Source organism: Rhea pennata, chromosome 5 (genome assembly GCF_028389875.1).
Source record: "Rhea pennata isolate bPtePen1 chromosome 5, bPtePen1.pri, whole genome shotgun sequence".
NCBI lineage: Eukaryota > Metazoa > Chordata > Aves > Rheiformes > Rheidae > Rhea > Rhea pennata.
Genome location: NC_084667.1, coordinates 64,785,356 through 64,804,740, shown reverse-complemented (window position 1 = coordinate 64,804,740; position 19,385 = coordinate 64,785,356). Strand labels below are relative to the sequence as shown.

Sequence of the window (19,385 nt, the reverse complement as noted above, 5' to 3'; positions counted from 1 at the left end):
CTGTAGTGTTAAACAAGTTTGATAAAGAGACAACTAAATTCTGGACATGAACAATATACTTGTCCCAGACAAGTGAGCCTAGTCCTCTGCTATGTCCTACCCCCATGTTCTATAATCCCTTTATAGGATTTCTCTGGCTAGGAAGGGCAAGTTAAACCAGCCTCATTACAGAGCCAATGTGGAAAGATATTCAAGTTACCCAGCTACTCTCTCCAGAGTCCACTAGAGATGAAGATAAGCTTGTCTAAAGAGAGATTCAAAGCATCTCATGTTTGTTTGTGCAATTTGATTTTTTTTTAAAGAACAGTTTTGCATCCAAGCAGGGCAGGTAAATATACTGATGCAATTAACTGCAGGCAGTCTGGCACAGATGGTCCCCAGAAAACACAGCTAGCTGAACAGCAGGAGTTTGTATTTAATGATGAGCCAGGCCTTCAGTGAGGCAAGACAGCAAGCCCCAAGCAAAGCAGTGGAGACCAGCTGATGCCCCTCAGCTACCTGCATTTCCCTCACTGGTCAGTAAAGTAGAACCTCCCTACAGAGAAGCAGGATTAGACTCCACAGTCTGCCCACAACACCACAAGATCTGACCTGGCATCCCCCAAGAGTTTGGGTACCCTGGACTGGAGCTTAGTATAGCCTTTATAAAGAGCTTCCTCATAGGAAAGCTCTCAAGCATCTTGTCTCTGGCAGTATCTAGACATTTTTGGCAGAACCTAGTGCTCAATTCCTCTATAACTTTTTTTTTGGGGGGGTGTGGGGGGGGGAAGGCGGGCAGAAAAATGACAACTTGACTTTCAAAGGTCATTCCTGTGGGTAAGGTACCCCCAACTGCCATTAGGCAGAGAAAGCTATTAGAAAGCAGAGTTGCTCTCCTAAAGCTTCCTTTGCGCTTAATTGGGGGCAGTAACATCTGCAGGCAGAAAACTTGTCCCCAAGCGGTATTTGCCCTATTTTATAAGATGTGGATTGGTGCCACTGGCAATTCCTCACACTTGGGAAGATTCTGGCTCCCCATACTCAAAAGTTCAAGTTGATCGGAAGAGATACAGGTCACAAGAGCTGTTGCCAGAAAACAAGAGCCAGTTGCCAGAAGCCACACTGCATACCAGAGTGCCACAGTCCTTGGATAACAGGCACCTGCAGAGCAATACACCAGAGCCAAGAGACCCACAGCCTTCCAGCTAAGACTCATCATTAAGAAAACCTGCTCCTCGCTACAGCATACCTGCTCTTTAAGGAGCTTAGGGCACATTCAGGACCAGAAGAGACAGGCCTGGGGTTACAGAAGAGAATTACATAGGAACTCTTAAAAAAAAAAAGTTAGAGTGCTCTTATGTCAGAGCAGAAGAAGAGGTCTTTTAAATCTCTATGCAGAAAGCCTCATTAACTAGGGAGAGACACCAATGCTCACCTGAAATAAGTCACTTGTCTTTGGTACAGAAAGTCAGGCTTATAAAGGAGATCCCAGAGGACTCAGAAGCAGCTCAGCCTTCTGTATCACACCCTTCTTGCTAAGCAAGGACCTTCCTGCCCAACATGAGAGATCATTTTTCCACCCTATGCTCTAGCTCCCTGACCTCACCACTTCCAATATCAGCACTACATCCTTGCACCACTAGACGCAGGCAAGATTTGTTAGGACAAGGTGTGTGCTGGAGCCCAGAGAGGTTATAGCAGGTTTAAGTGTGTAGTAAGCCCAACAACAGGCAGAAGCTGCACCACCTCACACAGCAGTGAGAGTTCCCAGCTTCTGCTGACCTCTAAACTTCACAGGAGTTGAGTTATTGCTTCACATAGAGAAAATATGCTGATTAGCTGTTGTCTATGGCACCCCACCTCTAATCAAAAGGAAAAATACCATCTGGCATGCCACTCCTGGAGGGCTGCCAACCTTTGCAGTAAAATATGAAGGCAAGAGAAGGTCAAGATAAAGGAAGAGGAGCAAAGCAGGCAGAAAGATTAATCCCTGACAAGTGGTGACAGCCCAGCCACTGGAGTACAAAATCATGGCTGGTCAGGCAAGCATGGAAACACATAAGCAAAAGAACAAGATGCAGGAGTGAAGCAGGGGAGTTGAGTGAGCTGAAGCGGTACTGAATCAGAGTTGCAGACCAACTCCAAAAAAGCATTTACTTCACCTAGGCCTCTTCTGCTGAAGGTTTGCCCAGGCAGAAGTGGCATCACTGAGTATTAACTAACAGCCTGGAAACAGAGACTAAGACCAGCAATAGGCAAAAGCAGTTTAACAGAAAACGGAATCCAGGCTGCAAGCTAAGACTAGGAGTCAGCACTGGGGAGTGGCTCAACAGGTAGCACCGAGTTGGAAGAGCATCCCGAAGGGGATGCATCCTTTGCCTCTCCCAATGTTGTCACATGGGGAGTGACAATAAGAGAGCACTTGTTCTAGTAAGGTGTTGAGACAGCTGCAGAGGCAGCCATCTCATGCTGAACATCCCCTTGCACTGTTTGGGGTGAGGAGTTCAGCAGTAGGGTGACAAGAGTTTTCCAAATGTCTGAACATTCTCATGTTTCTTCAGCTGGTGTAGATCCATTGCAGAGCCTTTGTACAACAGCAGTTCTAGGTGCTCAGAGCCAGACTCCACTGCAGCGACAACACCACTGCTGCTTGCTGTCCCAGGAAAAGCCTGTCCCTCCCACAACACCCACTTGAATTTAAACATCCTCCAGGGCACTTTTAACTGCTAGTTCTCTATATCCCCTGGAAGGGGACAGGTCATCCAACATCTTTATTAACCACAATAACATAAGCACAGAGTTGTGTGCCAAAGAGAGACCATCTGGTAAGTTCACACTGCCAAGTCAAGCATACCACTCCACATCAAACTGCCTGCCTTTTAGCCTTGGGATAACTGGTACCTTCTGACTCCAGCTGGTCTAGCCCATAGGTTACAGCCGTACTGATCTTCCTCACAGATGGAAGAGCTGTCCTCCTGACAGAAGAGGCCATTGATGCTGGAGTCACCAGCACCACAGTTCTGCTAGGTGGCTCCTCTGTCTGTCCAGACTGGGTAGCAGATAAGCCATCAGGAGGTGGAAGAGCCTTCTCACTGGTGACTGCGACCACATCTGTGAAATCTATGGAAGATAGGAAACAGCAGCAGTTGGACACAAATATTAAAAACCACTATTTAAAAGCAAATTCCTTAAAGAAAGCTAAACTTTGAATGAATGAAAGAAGCTATTAAACTCCTGCATCTTTTAAGAGGTGTGACTGCTGTAATAAAAGCTTTCCTTCCAGAACAGCCAGCACAGGAGGCGCCCCTTACTGAGAACACAGTCAACTTTTGACTTCCATTGCTTTGAGGGCTGCTAGTCACTACCCCACAGCAGGATTAGAGCACTGAGACACTGATTAAGTTCTGAACCAAGTGACAGATCTGTTTGCTACAGAAATAAAAGTTAACTGAATTTATAATTAAATCCCAGAAGCAAATTAGTGGAGACTATTGCAAAAAGCCTCTTCTTTAGAGCAGCCTTACTCTAAGACCTGACACAAAAAGGAAGTCTTCCCTTCGATACTCTGCAGTGTGTGAATTACCAAGAAACTTCCCAGCAGCAGTTTCCTTGCAGTGGTACCTGCTACAGAAACACTTACACTCAAAGCTAGCCTTGTGCTAAGGGAGTTCCTGCTACATTCCTATTAAGAGGAGTCTCCTACAAGCACTTGCCTAGGCAACATCGAGTCAGTAAGCTGTTGCTGAATGGACGTGACTGCTTCAAGTATTTCTATGAGCAGCAGTGAATTCTTGGTGCTCTTGCTCAAGTGAAGCAGGTATCTATGCAGGCCTCCAAGCTCAAGGGCTTAAGAGATTCTTGCAAGAACATATACTTCATGGTCCCATATCCTATCCCAGTGAAGCTTTTTGCTCCTTTGGACCAAGCATAGGTGGTCTACAACTACTGCCTTTGGCTGCAATAGTCAGAGCTCACTTGTTTATCAGTCAAGTTTTAGCCATAGACATTTAACTTGCTAATGAAGACAAGACTTCTTGTATATCTCCACTACCCTTCGGAGGCAAAAAAAAAAATGCTCTGCTGGCATATTTCAACATGGTGGATCCAGTAGTGGGCAAAAAGCAGTGACAGCAGAGCTAGATCCAGCTTTCAAAAAGTCAGAAAAACCTCAAGCTAACATACAAATGCTGGAAGTTAAGACTAATATACAAGCACAGATTTGGGGGTTGGGTGTACTATCACATCTATGACAAATCAGGCTGCAGAGAGCTTGAAGCAGAACCCTACCTTCAACATCTGGAGTTTTTGCTATGGAAGAGGTGTCAGTTGCTGTCAACATCTGGGTGGCACTAGCAACATCTGGCATCTGAGTATCCTTCCTACTTTCCTCCCAAGGAAGGCTTGCAACTTCAGTTTCCGAGGTAGCAACAGGTGCCAGCATCACAACTGATGGACCAGCATCAACCTCCTGGGGAGCTGTTATCTCCTGAGTAACACCTACAGCAAGAACATGCATCTGCATCAGTAGCAGAACAGATGCTTGAACAAATTATGCATTTCCAGAGCCATAGTACAAGCATTAAAAAAAATGACAGAACACAACAGGAATGAAGACCAATTCTGCTGCTTTCATCTTATTAGCTGCTCCTTGAGACAAGTGGATCCACTGGTAAGTGATGCCATGGGACCACAGCATTGCAGACCTGCTGCGTGAAGTACCATTCAGAGCAAGCAAAGCTGCCAGAATCAGGCTTTTAGTGATCAGCTTTCAGAGCTAAGTGAGAAGTTTTATGGAAGGATTTGTTTTCACCACATAAGTCTTATTACTAGCTGTTATTTTACCAACACCTGAAAACAGTAGAGGGGAAGCCTGCTGACAAGTCAAGTGGTTATGAATTAATCTATAAATTGGTCAAATTCAGTACCAGGATGCTATTAGTTTTCTTTTGTTTTACAGAAGTGAGATCTTCTGGATGCAGGGAAGGGAATACTGTCCTCCCCCGACCCACACACTGCATCCTAAAGTAATGATTAAAGACATCCAGCAACTAGTACAATGAAGACCTAACCACCTATGCTCCCAGGCTGACTAGGAGCATGTCATTGTCCAATGCTCATCCAGAAATACCTTTCTATTTTCCCTGTCTCATATTTTAGACACAAGGTGGGAAATAATCAGGGGGCTAAAAGTATCATCTAAAAAGGTAAGCACAGTACAGAGTAAGATCATCAGCCTGCCCCAGTCTAAGAGTAAGGCTTTGGTCTACTGGTACATACACTTGTAGGAACAGAGTCAGAGCCAGACTACAGTCTTGCTCTGGGGTAAGCAGGTAACATCAGGAACTCTTTGTTACTACAGAGAAGACAGCACAAGGCTCTGGATAGATCTTTTTCCATGACTCTACAAGGATGGTCAGAGTAGATCAAGATTTGAGTCTCACGCACAGGCTACTGGCACAGCTTCCTTACTCCTGGATTTAACCAGCATTTCCAGCTATTCTTTATCTTTACATCTTCTGCACTGACTGCAAGTATCTGAAGCAAGCAGTTGAAGGCCAGGTGATCCCAGATACTCATTAGTCCAGCCTAGGAAAAAAAAAAGGAGGATTTGTCCCTCCTTTTGTAACACTGCAATTTAAGCTGGTATAAAATCTCCACCTTTGGGTTTTTACACTCACTGTACCAAGAGGACACCTGGGGCTGTAAAAGCACTTGAAATCAGGTAATCAGTTGATTGGTGCCTAGGCTCCCTTCCTAGCCAGTGGAGAAATACCAAAGGGCTATTCAAAGCAGATCCACATCTGCCTTGTCAAGATGAGTTGCCTACAGCTATCCTAACTGTTCTACAAGCACCAAAACTGAAGTCCCTGCTTTGGTAGTATATTGTGCACACAGAATTTAATACCGAAGTCAATCAAGTTAAGTTTTTAAAATAGGATCAAGTCCCTGCTGATGGGATTTCAGTACACCATTCATCCCCAGACTCTGCTGCCACCGCCCTTCCAGTCTCAGCACTGCTATTTACGAGTAAAAACCATCCTTCACAGTTTGAAGAGGAATGGAAGAGGCAATGGTGTTCAGAGTTTATATGACAGGAATCTGCTTACAGGAGTGTTCCTGCCTATAATAGGAGCATCATGTATATAGATAGGCCCAACACTGAGCAGTAGTTGAATGTGAATTAAGTGACCTGTTTAAGCTATTACTAGACAAAACAAAACTCTATAGCCCTTAGCCTAGGGGAGATCCTATCTCTACTGCAGGTACCAAGGCCACCTTTGCCCACTCTACCCCCCCCCCCCAAAAGCAGGAATAGATTACTAGAAGCACCTCTGAAGTCTGCGTTTGGAAGGGGAGGAAGAGGGAAAAAAATACACACAAACTTAACAGGCAGATTTTTACCTTCCAGTGAGCTTTCCAGAGTAGGAAGGACATCAGATTTTGTATCCGTCACCACAGCAGCCTCTGGCAATGACAGAGCAATGCTTTTCCTCTCCTCTGTTGTTACTGTGTCTGTATTTTCCAGAGAGTTTAAATCAGATGCATCTATTCCTGTCAAGTTCATGGTGAGAGAAACATCATTGTGGCCTGTGGAAGCTACTTGCATTTCCTCCCCCTGCGCTGACAGAGCTGTACAGTTGCTCTCCTTGGCAATCCCAGGAGTTGGTGGAGCAGACACTGGGGATGGCAGCACTCTTGTCACATCTTCTTCCTCCCTCACATCTCCCTGCAGTCTCTGAAATGGTTCTGTTGCCACTTGATCCTCTCTCATCTCCTCATGCTGCATGTTTCCCCCTTGACTTATATTTCCTAATTTTGTGTCATCCCAGTCAGGTGGCACAGAGACAGCTGGGTGGATGCCAGTGCTACCTGTGACAGGCAGCTCTCCTTGCCTGCCATCCATTCCTGCTTCCAGAGTGAGGGAAGCCTCAGTAGAGGCAAGAGGGGATTTTGTAGCAACATATTCTGGTGCAGTCAGTATCTGCAAAGGGCTCCCCATATTTGCTCTTGGGGTTCCAATTTCAGAGCCCACACTTTGAGGCTGTGGAGTGGGGATGACAGGGTAGTCACTTGTCACTTCCAGATTGGGAGCGCTGGGGTGTAAAGTGGGCATTTGCTCACTGGGTAGTTGGGTTGCAGCTGAGTCACTCAAACTACTCTCTGCCTTCTCTGCTGTAGAAAATCTGCCTTCTGTGACACTTGCTAGGAGGCTGGCAAAGCTATGCTCTACTTCAGCACTATCCTCTGCAGTCATCTTACTAAGAGGGCCACTGACAGATTCCTCCTCAATGGAAGGGTTCAGTGTGGTCACAGCTGTGGTTAGCATGGCCTTGAACTCACCATTTTCATTCAGATCCTTTTCTGACTTCACAGGACCAAGTTCCTTCTCTTCTGCAGCAGTCACTGCCTCAATGGGGGTGTTAACACCCAGGCTCTGACTGCTTGGGAAGACATGACTTGGGCTTACAGGCTGTATTTCTCTTTCAGCAGTGAAGGCTTCACTCAAGGGCATCTCAGATGACTTTGCAGACACTCCAGATGGCTCTTCAGAGACTGTTTGCTCAGAAAGGTCCAGGATATTTTTCAAGTTTGACAAGCTTGTTCTTTCATCTTTTACCCCATTTCCTGCCCATGGGCCAGGCTGGAGCTTCATCATGTCCCTTTCCTCCAGTTTCTGAGATGCAAGGCATGACAGACTATAGAATAAGAGCAGAATGCTGCAGGCAACTACACAGGTGTGAAATCCTATTGATTTACTCATAGCTGAGGAGATATGTGCAAAGTCTGCAGGCCTGAAAGTCCAGAATGCAAGACCTAGAAAAGGAAAAAAGGAACCAAGATGTTTATGGATACGTATAATCTATTAACTTAGTGCTTTAATTGGATAAGTTGTAAACATGCTAGTCTACAGTCAGTTCTGTGTAGTTTCCTCCTTTCCACCCTTAGGAATGGAGCTCTATCCCAGCTACATCTCATTTTATTCTTCCCAACTATTTGAAGTCTCATGCCAGCCACAGAGACAAACTGTAATGCTGAAGTCCAAAACAGACCTTGCCAAGCTCTCTTTGCAAGCAGTGAAGTGCAGTGCTCTACCCAGCATGCAAACACGCAATAAGGATCAACCAGTTTGTTCTTTGTCATGTTGCAGACTGGAATGTATGTGGTTTGTCAGGGAGTGAGACAGCTGACCAGTTTGACTGAAGTCTCAGGTCCACTACAGCAAATCCTGTCTGTTCCATGTATGGACACATAATGGAATTGAACTACTTGCACAAGAAAAAGTGAGCAGGAAAAGGAGGGCCTATAGGGCACAAAACAGAACCAGAGCGTCAAAACAGCTAGGCACTACAGGCTTTGTAGCTGCATTAGTGTCATGCCCTGCATGGGCTCTTTGGCCCAACTGAGAAAGGCTGTAGCCCGGACTACTGGAAGTAGAACTGCTGCGTTAATGCAATGTTTGTGCTGCACTGCACCATGGAGGCACTTCCAGAACGTTATGTATTTAATTCTTGTGCTGCTTCAGGAGTTTCCAAGAGTGCTGAACCAGTAGCCCAGCAGTGATCCAGCCAGCTGACTGCCAGCTCTTGGCAGCCTTTGCTATCTCTTGCAACGCAGGTCAGGCAAAGCACCATGCAGTGACAGCAGCCTGCTCCCAGCCACCTTCCTCCAGGCAGGTGGCTTTCAGCTCCTGAGCTTGTTATGCCACTCCGCAACAGCAGCGGGCTGCCACATGCAAGGCCCCACTTCAAGATCTCTTTATTCACAGGACAGTCAGACATGAGTCTCATGCACATAGATCTGCCTCATGATGGAGGGCTGCTCACTAAGGTCCTTGTTTTAGGAGGCAGTTTGCTATTGGCCACAGTTGGGCCCTATATTTAAAGCTTCAGATTGTCAATAGCTTCACTTGCTTTGGCCAGTGGAATCCCAGTTTCATGGGAGAACTGCTCTTACCTTCAAGCTGCACAGTGATAACATGAATATGGAGAACAGCTGGGGTTTTCAGAACCACTCCTTAGATTTCATGGAAAGAGACAAATATTACATTTGTAATCTTGCTCACGTGCACTGGGTTCATTCATCTTTCCTCAACTTGGTAGGTTCCTTGTTTCCACACTCAGACAGCATCCATTAAGTATTACTTGCATTTGTACACATGCAGTGCAGTACCAGGCTGCCTAGCACTGCTTTGCTACCCAGGGGTATGTAACTCCCTCCACATCATCCCTTGAGTACATGGGACAATGTGCAGGAAGTTACCTGTCATAGAGGGAGCAATTTGAGCATTGCATTTGTGCTGGTCCCCATCTAACAAAGGTCCTTTGTCCTATTGCTCCTACGTGTCTCTTCTTTAGAAAAGCACTGTTGTTTTTAGCTGACTGGGCATGTACAATCAAGACATTAGAAGGCATACAGTAATACATCTGGCCACACAGCTGTTTGACTGTTTCCATCATAAGACATGCCTTCTACCTCAGACAAATTCTTCTAGTTGAAGACTCTTGAAAGTCTACATTATAAACAACCCTACAGATAAGGTATGTAGAAGACAACCTCAGCATTACAGCCTGGAGACACACATAGGTCATTAGAGTCAATACTGCAGGCTTCATTATCTAGTTGAGCCTTCAGGGCACACTGAGTCATTTTTTCCATTCTCCCTGCAACCCGGTCCCTTAGCACTTAGAGCTGTTGGAATAATTCACCTTCACATACTGCAGGCCACACACATACACCAGGTGCTCAGGCTTCAAATAAAAACCACCAAGAAGCTGTTCACCAGCAACAGCACAGATGTCTGTTCTGCCATCCCCCCTCCTTAAGCATCTCTTCTTTGGAGGATAGGTAGCCACTTGTCTCCTCTATCCTCACTGCCAAAGAAATAGTTGAAAATCAACAACATTCAGCAACTCTTCCAGGCTAATCCCTTATGCACTTTTGTAATTAAAGAGTACTAAGATTATACCGTGCAAGTTAAATTAATAGTGCCTGATGACATGCATCTGACTTGCTGCATGAATACAAACTATGTTCACCTCACTCACCCCTTTAGCAAGGGCCAGTTAAGAACATTCAGACACTAAGACATCAAGAGAACAGCTTTCTCATTTGAAAAGAGCCATTTGGTTAAGTTTGCATCAAAATACAATGCCTCTAAAGAAGTTCGGAATTTAAAATTATGCCAGAAGTTCCAGCAGAAGTCACTAAACCCAAAGAGAACTCCAGCCGAGCTTAAAAGACAACCACAACCTACAAATGCTGTACTTTCACAACAGCAAGAGGAATGCTATTTGAGAATTTAGATCTAGAAGCCTAAGACATTCAGAAGGTGGCTAGGAGAAATACTGAAGAGTCAGATCTTGAATTCCCTTCCCATAATAGTTTATTCCAGCTCTACTAGGACCAAGAGCACAGATAAGAGGGAAAGTGGTTCCCTAGAAGGCTGACTCTAAGCCATTAAATAGATTGTAACAAAAGAAAGAGAGCCACCTTCTCTTTCCTTCCCAGAACAACACTTTCTTCCATCTGGCTAGCAGATAGCATGGGCAATATGCAGTACTACTCTGATACAAACAGTTCCTGGAGTACCTTAGAGCAGAATAACATAGCTTTTCCATTGCTGAAGAATACTATAGGCCACAGTTCTACATTGGTAAAGGGTGAAATAACACTGGAGAGAATATTTGCTCAAGAAACCCACAACAACCAGATCTAAGCTAACCTAGACCTCTGCATTCAATGGTATCTGAAGAATGACATAGAGCCTGCTGCAGGATAAGTGGCACAAGTTCATGTTTCAAAGAAGATTAGCAAGGGCTTAAGACCTACTTAGTTTCAAAGAGACTGGATTAAATAGTGCATGAACACTGGTGTCCTGACTATCATCTTAAGTAGAGTTTAACACCTTGCTGAGACATTTTTACTTAATGCTAAAGTGATCCAGGTTTTAGCCATTGGTAGCTGGCTGTAAAGCAGTTCACTACTCATGCAGCACTGGGCTATGCACCTGTCTTCTTGTCTGAAGGATTTATAGCCCGTCTACTCTACGGCCTTAGCCAAGTGACAACAACAAGTTGGAGCACGCAGTTCTCACCAAGCAATTTCTCTGTAGTGGGCTTAGCTTTATTGCTTGCTTGAAGCAGTAGAACAACTCGTAGTTGCATGCTGCAGGAGCTTCTTGTCCCCAGGTCTCCCCTGGCATTCTCCAAGCTAAAGACTTGGAGGACAGCTATCAATTGCTGGCCAGGATGTTAGAGAACTCCAGCTTCTCTGCCTGTACTGAACAGCAGCACATCCCAATAGATGCAGTTCCCCTCTCTGCAAAGACAGGGCAACTGCAGCAGCCAGAAAGGTTTATCTTTAGCAGGAAGGACAAGAGTTTAATATCAGGTGTTGGAAGAAAGCACAAGGGTCTGCTAGGCAACAAATGGGTCATGCAAAAGACCTCTCTGGATGGTGCCTAGGAGTCATCTAATACTACAGGCAAGTCACCAAGCTGAAGGACAATAAATATAAATTGGTCACCAGGTGAAGCAGTCCTGTTCACTTGCTCGGATCAATTCTGAACCAGGCTGCTTCCTTTCTCCATACAATTAGCACTAGCAATAACTATCAAATCAATATTGTCTCCATAAGTTTTAAAGACCTGTCTGAAGTCTAATTAGAGCTAGTTTAGAAAATTCTATCCTGTTATTTTTTCCAACAGAGCAGTTTTGAAGCAGACAAGGTGGGAACAGGCCCTCCAAAGGGCCAGCAGTCAGTGGATGTATGCTTGAAACACACATAAAAAAAACTTTCCTCTCCACTCCAGCTGTACATGACTATTTCCAAAGCTAGCTTTTAAAGGTTTTGCCCAGCCAATTTCAGTTAATGAGAACTCCCAATAAAAGCCATTTACTGCTATTTTCTGCCTTAAGCAAGTTCTGGTCATATTTATCCAAGTTGTTGAAACAAAGGAAGAGCATCAGGCTTTTAACTCACTTGAATTAATACTCTTGTTCTAACAATCCCTCTCCCATACAGAGAGGACACTTGTACGCTGAAGTGGCTGCATGCATCATACAGCAGAGATCACAGAAGATTAACAGGTCAGCTTCAGACAAATCACTGTCTGGCCTTTGCAGAACATAGCTTTTCACGCCTCCAAGTACAAGCCTAATTATGCCAGCTTTGACCATCTGAACAGTCCAAGACATGCTCAGCCCTGCAGTTCATCTGTGCTTGATATAAGGAAACAGACAAAAGTCTGTATAAGAAGATTTGCAGTGTTTAGCCAAAAACATACAGGTCAAGCAACTGCCAGCAATCAAATGCTATGGTACTAGTGTGCTAATGCACGCTATCCAGGTTTTATTACTTGTGCTGAATACAAAGCCAGGACACAATGCATGATCCAACACTGCAGAGCTCCAGCTCCTACTTCCACGTGCAAGCTGAGAAAAATGCCTTCATTCCATCTTGTATTATGTCTTTGCCCAGTCCAATCAAATGAATTGTAGAGCTGCTGCTCTTGCAGCACGTACTTCAGATAGCTCTAACTGGTTGAGGTCTGTTTGTATCCAACAGCTTACAATGCAATTCCAACAACGACACAACTCCATGCCAGCTAATACAGCACGCACCAAACTGTGCAGACACAACCGTACATCACTCAGAGGGGTACATCCTTCCCTACCTTTGTGAACAAGCAAATGAATGAGGGGATTAATATTCCAGCAGACTAGCTTCCTACCAGTTCTACTGAGCACCTCTAACACATAATACATAAGCCTCACTCGGAGCATTTCTGTTCCGGTAGTAGTTCTTTGAGCAGAGACACACAGCAGGTTACAGCATTATTTCCCCAACCATTGAGCTCCAGCTCGCTTTGTTCAGCAGCTGCACAGGCCACCAGTGCAAATCCCTTCCCAGATTTGCAAGCAAGAGCCGCATAGTTCTTTGTGGCTTCTGACCGGTGCCAGCTCCCTAGGACTGCGGAGGTCAGAGGTCCGCGGAATTAGAGATTAAAAGGCCGGTCGGGAGGGGTGTTTAAGAAAGAGGCCAATGGGCGTAACAGTTGTCTAATACCAAGAGCAAGGGAAAAGCTGTTCTCCAAATTCACTGAGAAGAGACTAACAGCAAGAAGCACTTGGGCATCTGCTGTGGGCAGCAAACAGATGCCCTGGAAGTCTGCAGGTCTTCACAGGTGAAGGCTTGAAGTCACATAAATAAGCCTTGCCAGGCACTTCCAGGTGAGGTTGATCTTGCCTTTCAGTGAGGAAACAGGATTAGAGATGTCTCAAGACTCAACTACACCCAACACACCCCGCTTCTGGGGGTACAGATTTGTTCCCTCACTCGTATTCACCGTTAGCTTGAAAAATAGAGGGGAGAAGCACAGCCTCTCGCTCCGGCTGCCCACCACGGTGCCGGCCGGGCTCCAACGAGACCCAGCAGCAGCTGGGGAGGCAGCAACACCTCCAGCCCCCAAGGGAGGCGACCAGGGCTCGGGTTCCCCCCCCCCCCCCCCCGGTAACACTTAGTTTCCCCAGCAGAGAAGAAAGGGAAAAAATATATATATAAGAATCTAGTTAACGTTATGAGAGCCGGTTTCGCACCGGACCGCAGCGCCCAGGCCAAGGTCAGCCAGAGGCACTAACCGGCCCCGGGGGCAGCGCCCCGCACGGGGGACACGGAGCCCGGGAACAAAGAGCCGCTCGGCGGGCAAATAAATAAATAAAACGGAGACACGAATGAACGAACGCGGAGCGGTTTCGGCGGGCTGGGGGGCGATGTCCCCGCCGCTTCCGCAGCCGCCGCCGCCCCGCCGCGCGGCCTCACCTGCGTCCCGCCGCCGCCCGGCTCCTCGGCGGCGCGTCGCGCCCGCCCGCCCGCCGCAGCCCGCACGGCCGGGGCGGGGCGGCCCCAACGCCGCCACCGCCCCCAGCCCGGCCCCCGGCGGGAGGGAGGCTGCGCCGGGCCCGCCCCCGCGCCGCCCCGGGGCTCCGGCGGGCCGCGGGCGCCCCGCGCCGCCGCCGCCCTCAGCGGGGGCGAAGCCGAGGCGGCTCTGGCCGCCATGTTCTGAGCGCGCCCTGCCCGCAGCGCCGCTCCCCTAGGGCTTTTCTTTTTATTATTCTTCCCCACCAAAAAAACGGCATCAAACCCCCCCAAAAAATTGGGTCCGGAAAGCTCTAGGGTCACACTGCCTGCAGACACACGCCACGGGCTCCGGGCCTTCTCCGTCCCGCTGGCAGCTCCCCCACGGGAGAGCTCAGCGCCGAGTCGCTGCTGGGCAGCGGCTGGGAAGCTGGTTTCAGCACATCTGCTGCAAGACAAAATCCTTGTAACCACATCAAGGAAGGAAAAAAAAAGGAATAAAACCTCTGATCGCTATTTAAATCACGCACGTTACCGCAGAGCAGCTGCACGAGGCCGAGGTCTTGCACCTAGCGCGTTACTCGCTGTAACGACCCGCGCAACCGGGCACAGCATCTCTGATGGGAAGTTTCAGCTCTGGGTCAGTGCTCCGGCTCACACCACCTCGCTCAAGAGCCCCAGTTGTAAGTTCTTACCTGCAGCAGAGGTCAAAGTCTAATCAAACGGGCTCCTTCCCTGCGCAGGAGGCTTAGGGCAGGATCTAAAAGCAAGGCCCACTGTGCTGTTACTAGTTTTCCTTCCCTTAAAGATTCTCCTTCAGCATTTTCAGCTTAGAAGAGCCACTTCCATCCTCTCCAGATGTTTTTTCTGCTAACAGTCCTGTAAGAAATTAGCTAAGTCTAACAAGAGAATTAGAAAAACCTTTGCACCATCAGGTTCTGGAATACCTACCAATACACTTTGTTGAATATTGAAAAATTGCTGCAGTTCAGAAGTTCATAGCCCAACAAGAGACCAGTTTAGCATCCTTTTATCCCCCTCTTCAGCTCTACAGCAGGGACAACACCAGGTCTCAGCTGTGCGCCCAGGGTTTTATAGTCTGCCTTGGGCAGTGACTCACTCCAGGCAGAGCTGCCGCAGGTGCAAACAGTTCCCCGAGGCGGAGGGACAGGTGAGCGGTGACGCAGAGATCCTTCTTTGAAGGAGGAAATGCCTGGGGAGGAGAGATTTGGGGGAAATTGCTAGGAGGAAATAGAGGAATGGTAAAGAAGAGCAAGAGGAGAGTCAAACTCCTGACTTTGCTATGCATATATTCCACCACATGGGGCAAACCTGTGAATTTGTCTGTACTTCTAATTATTATAATCTATAAAATCTATAAAATCTGGCTCCTCCCTCCCCCAGATAAGAGAGTGAGATTTAACCTGCTCATATTTATCAAACAATTATTTAGATAAACAATGTAAAATAATGGATTAAGGAACATGGAGATACTCTTCATCAATAAATTGTTCATTATATTTTTCTGTTTGTTGTGCTATTGGAAATAGCATTTCTATTACTGGAGTATTCTCTTCCCTGCACTCACTCCAATGCTTTGTCTGTCTGATTTTAGATAAATAGTGTTTTCTCCTGGAATTCAACCAAACTGGAGCTAACCCAATTCATTTTGATAACATCCTGCATCCTATTATTAAAACTTTTAAAAGACAGATTTGTTGTAGGTCAGGGCAATTTCTTTCTGGGTAATATTGCTATCCTCTGCATAAGTTGAAAATAAAGTGTAAAGAATGCCTGTATCAGCAACAAAGACAGTTGCTGCAAAAAGACATCAAAAAAATTCACAGCGGAGGCAATGGTCACACAAAATGATCGGAATAGTCCTTTGTGGCTTTGCATCTATGATTTGTAAAATCTGTGAAGTTATTCATGAATCAATATTTCTGGTGTTGCAACAGCTTTCTTTCTGAAAAAAAAGGGGGAAAAAAGGAAATACATGAAAAGAAAGGATGGTAGCTCTCCACTGCAAAGGAGGGAGGAGGAAAAGATAAGAGCTGCATTCATGTGGCCATTCTAAACCATTAACTCCCAGATCAGGGTCTGAAAACTTTCTGCAGGCTCGTCAGCCGTTCCAACCTTTTTATTTTGACTAAGGGCTCTGACTCACGTGAGCTGAGGATGTCGAGGAGTTGCCATCTCTAAAGTTAACAGTGGAGCAAGATCTTACTGCAACCTGAAATCAATGAGGGCTTATTTTAAAATGCAGCACGGCACATTGTGGTAGTGCAGCTATTGATTCACATGCAGCTCGGTGGGCTGTGTCCTGGGAGAGGAGCAGCCGTGACCCCCTTCCAGAAACCACGGCCGTCAGCGAGGAGCCCAGCAGCCTCTAGCTGGAGTCTCAGCTTCCAGAACTGCAGAAATCCCCCTTACTGCGAGACCACGTTTCGGCGTGAGATATTTAAATTTCAGCCCCCTCCACTTTTCCATCAAACCTCTAAAATCATTAGGATTTTTTTTTTTAATGTAAAGCATGCGCAGCTGATGCTCTGCCGCTCTCTTAAGCATGTAGAGCACTTCAAACAATAGACTGGAGAGGTTTTTCACTCCTCCCCATCCCCATCACTCTCTGGGCAACTAATCTGAACCCAGATTGTCACTGTATACCCTCAAGGTTAAATATTTCAGTGATGATCACTGTAACTACAGGAGCCAGTTACTTTTGTTTATTCTCACCTTCTTTGGAAACTGCAGATTCCACATACACTGCAATTCCTGTTCCCTGCATAACCTGCCAAAATCACTAGCTTTTGCCTTATCAACAAAAAATCTGCAGACTGAGAACTGATAGAGGAAAGCATGATAAAAATAGTCAGAATTCAGTTCAGAAATTACCTGAGGGCACTGGTTTGTTATTAATTTCCAAGGATTATTAATGGGAAATACTAATTTTTAACTCCGTTTGATTTGTGCAGAGCATATACGTAAACGAATAAAAATTACCCCACTTCCACGTGGGGACTTAGGAAACTTCAATTTCTCTCACTTTTTACCAATGCTCTGGTTTAAGACAATTCAGTGCAAGCCCCTATTGAGCTTATCCTTCAAAGAGTTCCTACCCCCATTGATGAAATTCAGAGGGATGTAAGCTGTTTTATCCTTCAATACTGGTAGTGAAGCCTGTAAATAGAGCATGGGAATTATGTCCCATTCCAGACTCTGACTTGCTAGATGACTTTCAAAACAGAACTTTACCTCTGTCTGCCTTCATTTCTCCTTCTGTAAAATGGAGATGATAAATTTTTGTCAGAGTCCCTTATAAGATTTGGCTATTATTATAATAGCAAGCTCTGTTGCATAAAGTAACATAATACAGTAGATTTCTTTAAAAAATGCTATCTCTGTTGCAAGCATATTGTACAAATCAAAACAGAAATCAATGTGTTCTAATTAAGAGATTGACACATTTAAAATTTTACATGAAGACACACATTTTAGATGTACAAAATGAGCTAAAAAAATCCTGACATCACAATATTGCATCTTAAAATGAAATTTCTAGCATCTGTGATGAGACGATATCAGGTATCTTAAGTATGTCAGGACATGGCACAGAAGGTAAAGGCGATTTTAAAATAGTTAACTAATTTCTCTGCTGAATAACTTTCCCAGATTGAATATTGGGGACATTCAGCACATACATCCTCGCACATCTCCAACTGTATTTTTACTTTATAATTCACCTTTACATCAGCTGGTAGCATCTGTTTTAAGGGGACCTTAACTCTTCCAGTTAAACAGCAGTCACTGGAATTGAGTAGCAATGAGTCTAAATTGATGGGGAAGAGAGAACAGTATCCCCATGTTAAAGACGGAGAAGTGTGTTCAGAACAAGTTCATTCTGAAAAGTGTATCAGGCCACTGAATGAATTTTGTTTCCATTATAATCATCTTAGAGGTGAATAGATTTCTTTTTCCTCCAACTGCAAACCTGATAAATGCAATCTGCAGTAGAAACTGAAAGAACAGAATCAACTTGGATTCCTTTCTCCCGTGTTCATCGTCACTGGCAGTAACAGAAAAGCTGTGCAAAGCCAAGTGATGCCAGTGTGGCCCCGTTGCTGACTGTAATTTATAGAAATCAGTCCTACAAGAAGGCAACGGATCCAGCTTCTGCCTTCCCAGCTCTTGTGATTCTGCAGTGCTCGCAGAGCGGGAAAGTAGTAAAAACTTGTTTTTGTCACTAAAGTCAGCAGATGTGACTTGGAATGCACACAGCGATCAGATCTGCTGAGTAAGAAAGTGCCATTTTTACAGTTACTTTTCAGAGTAGAAACAAACTCTTGCTGACTTGTTCAAGGTCACTGGAGTCAGTTGTAAGATGCTCTGGGAATACAGCCCAGCAGTATCAATGCCCAGGTCCATAACCAAATCTCTGTACAACCCTTGCTTCTTTTCATACCCTTATAAAAATCAATGCAATTAATGCCAAAGTGCACTGTATATTTCACTTTTCTCAGAAATAAAATGCTGAAAAAGTCATTCCCATGCATATTGGAGTCTCAGCTAAAACATGAACCATCTGTCAATTCCCTGTAGCACTTGGATATTTTTTCCCTCGTCCTATATTCTCCACTGCAAAATTAGGCTGATAATAAAAAAAGCAGTTGACACACCACCCCAAAGCAAGCTAACCCTAAGCAATGTTCTGACAAGAAACTGTCTTGACTCCAGATAATCTTAAATAGAGTTGTTCAAATAATGCCCACAGGGACTTTGAAAACTTCAGCTTTGTTTTGCCTCTCAAAACTTGAGGTTAAACCAGCCACCCAAATCGCGAGGTTTATAAATAAAGGCAGCCTAGTTTTCAGGGGTGCTCAGCACTTGCTATTCATATTGTCCTCTTAAATAAGTTTAAATACTCTGCTGGTGATCAGTCTTCATGTTCCACCTCTCTCCCCTTCCAAACTCCAGGCTTTCTAAGGTGAGGAGGCAGCACGGCGTCCCTCAGAGAACCCAGCAATGGTGGAAATATTGCTGGCTGAAATACTGCCAGTCCATCACAGTTCAGCCCTCTCACTAAACTAGCATATCCTAAATGCATAGGGCCTAAAAGCATGTAATGCCAGTGCCGAGCAGTCTTTGCCCTGGATAGGCACATGGCACTCGAGTGCCTGGGTGCAGGGCAGACAGTGTTTTAGTGAAAAACGACCACACTTTCAATCCAGACTATATGGGTGCTTTCATTATTCTCCTTTTCCGAATTTTTATAGCAACACAGACAAATTTTTGGATGGTTCTGAGCAGAAAAATACACATTTTTTTCATGGAAATATTCAAATGAATTGAGCTAAAACCCTACAGTAGGAAACAGAAAGGTCCAGCTGTTAACAGAACCCCCAGCAGCAGAAAGACTACGGGGTTTCTTCCTCTTCCTCTTTTTGAAGAGGTGGTAGGTCGATCTCCTTGAATCCTTGTGTTGGGAGAGCATGAAGGAACATTCTGTTAGCTCTGGCAGCTAAAACAGGTCTCTGAGCAATTGCTATTTT

At 45.4% G+C, this 19,385-nt stretch overlaps 1 protein-coding gene across 5 annotated transcripts in view; it reads right to left on the bottom strand.

Moving 5' to 3' along the window:
• The window catches only part of ARMH4 (armadillo like helical domain containing 4), a 70,688-nt gene extending 56,851 nt beyond the window's left edge, over positions 1-13,837 (bottom strand). For 3 of the 5 annotated variants that reach the window (XM_062577463.1, XM_062577464.1, XM_062577465.1), the window contains exons 1-4: positions 13,801-13,837; positions 6,382-7,794; positions 4,267-4,476; positions 2,881-3,099 (exon numbers count right to left, since the gene is read on the bottom strand). In XM_062577463.1, the coding sequence (XP_062433447.1) occupies positions 2,881-3,099; positions 4,267-4,476; positions 6,382-7,741 (1,789 nt within the window). In that variant the 5' untranslated portion in view covers positions 7,742-7,794; positions 13,801-13,837. Of the gene's footprint in view, positions 1-2,880; positions 3,100-4,266; positions 4,477-6,381; positions 7,795-8,934; positions 8,995-13,800 lie in introns of those variants that run through there. The other 2 variants (XM_062577467.1, XM_062577466.1) reach the window with 2 other exon arrangements.
• Positions 13,838-19,385: the final 5,548 nt, after the last annotated feature.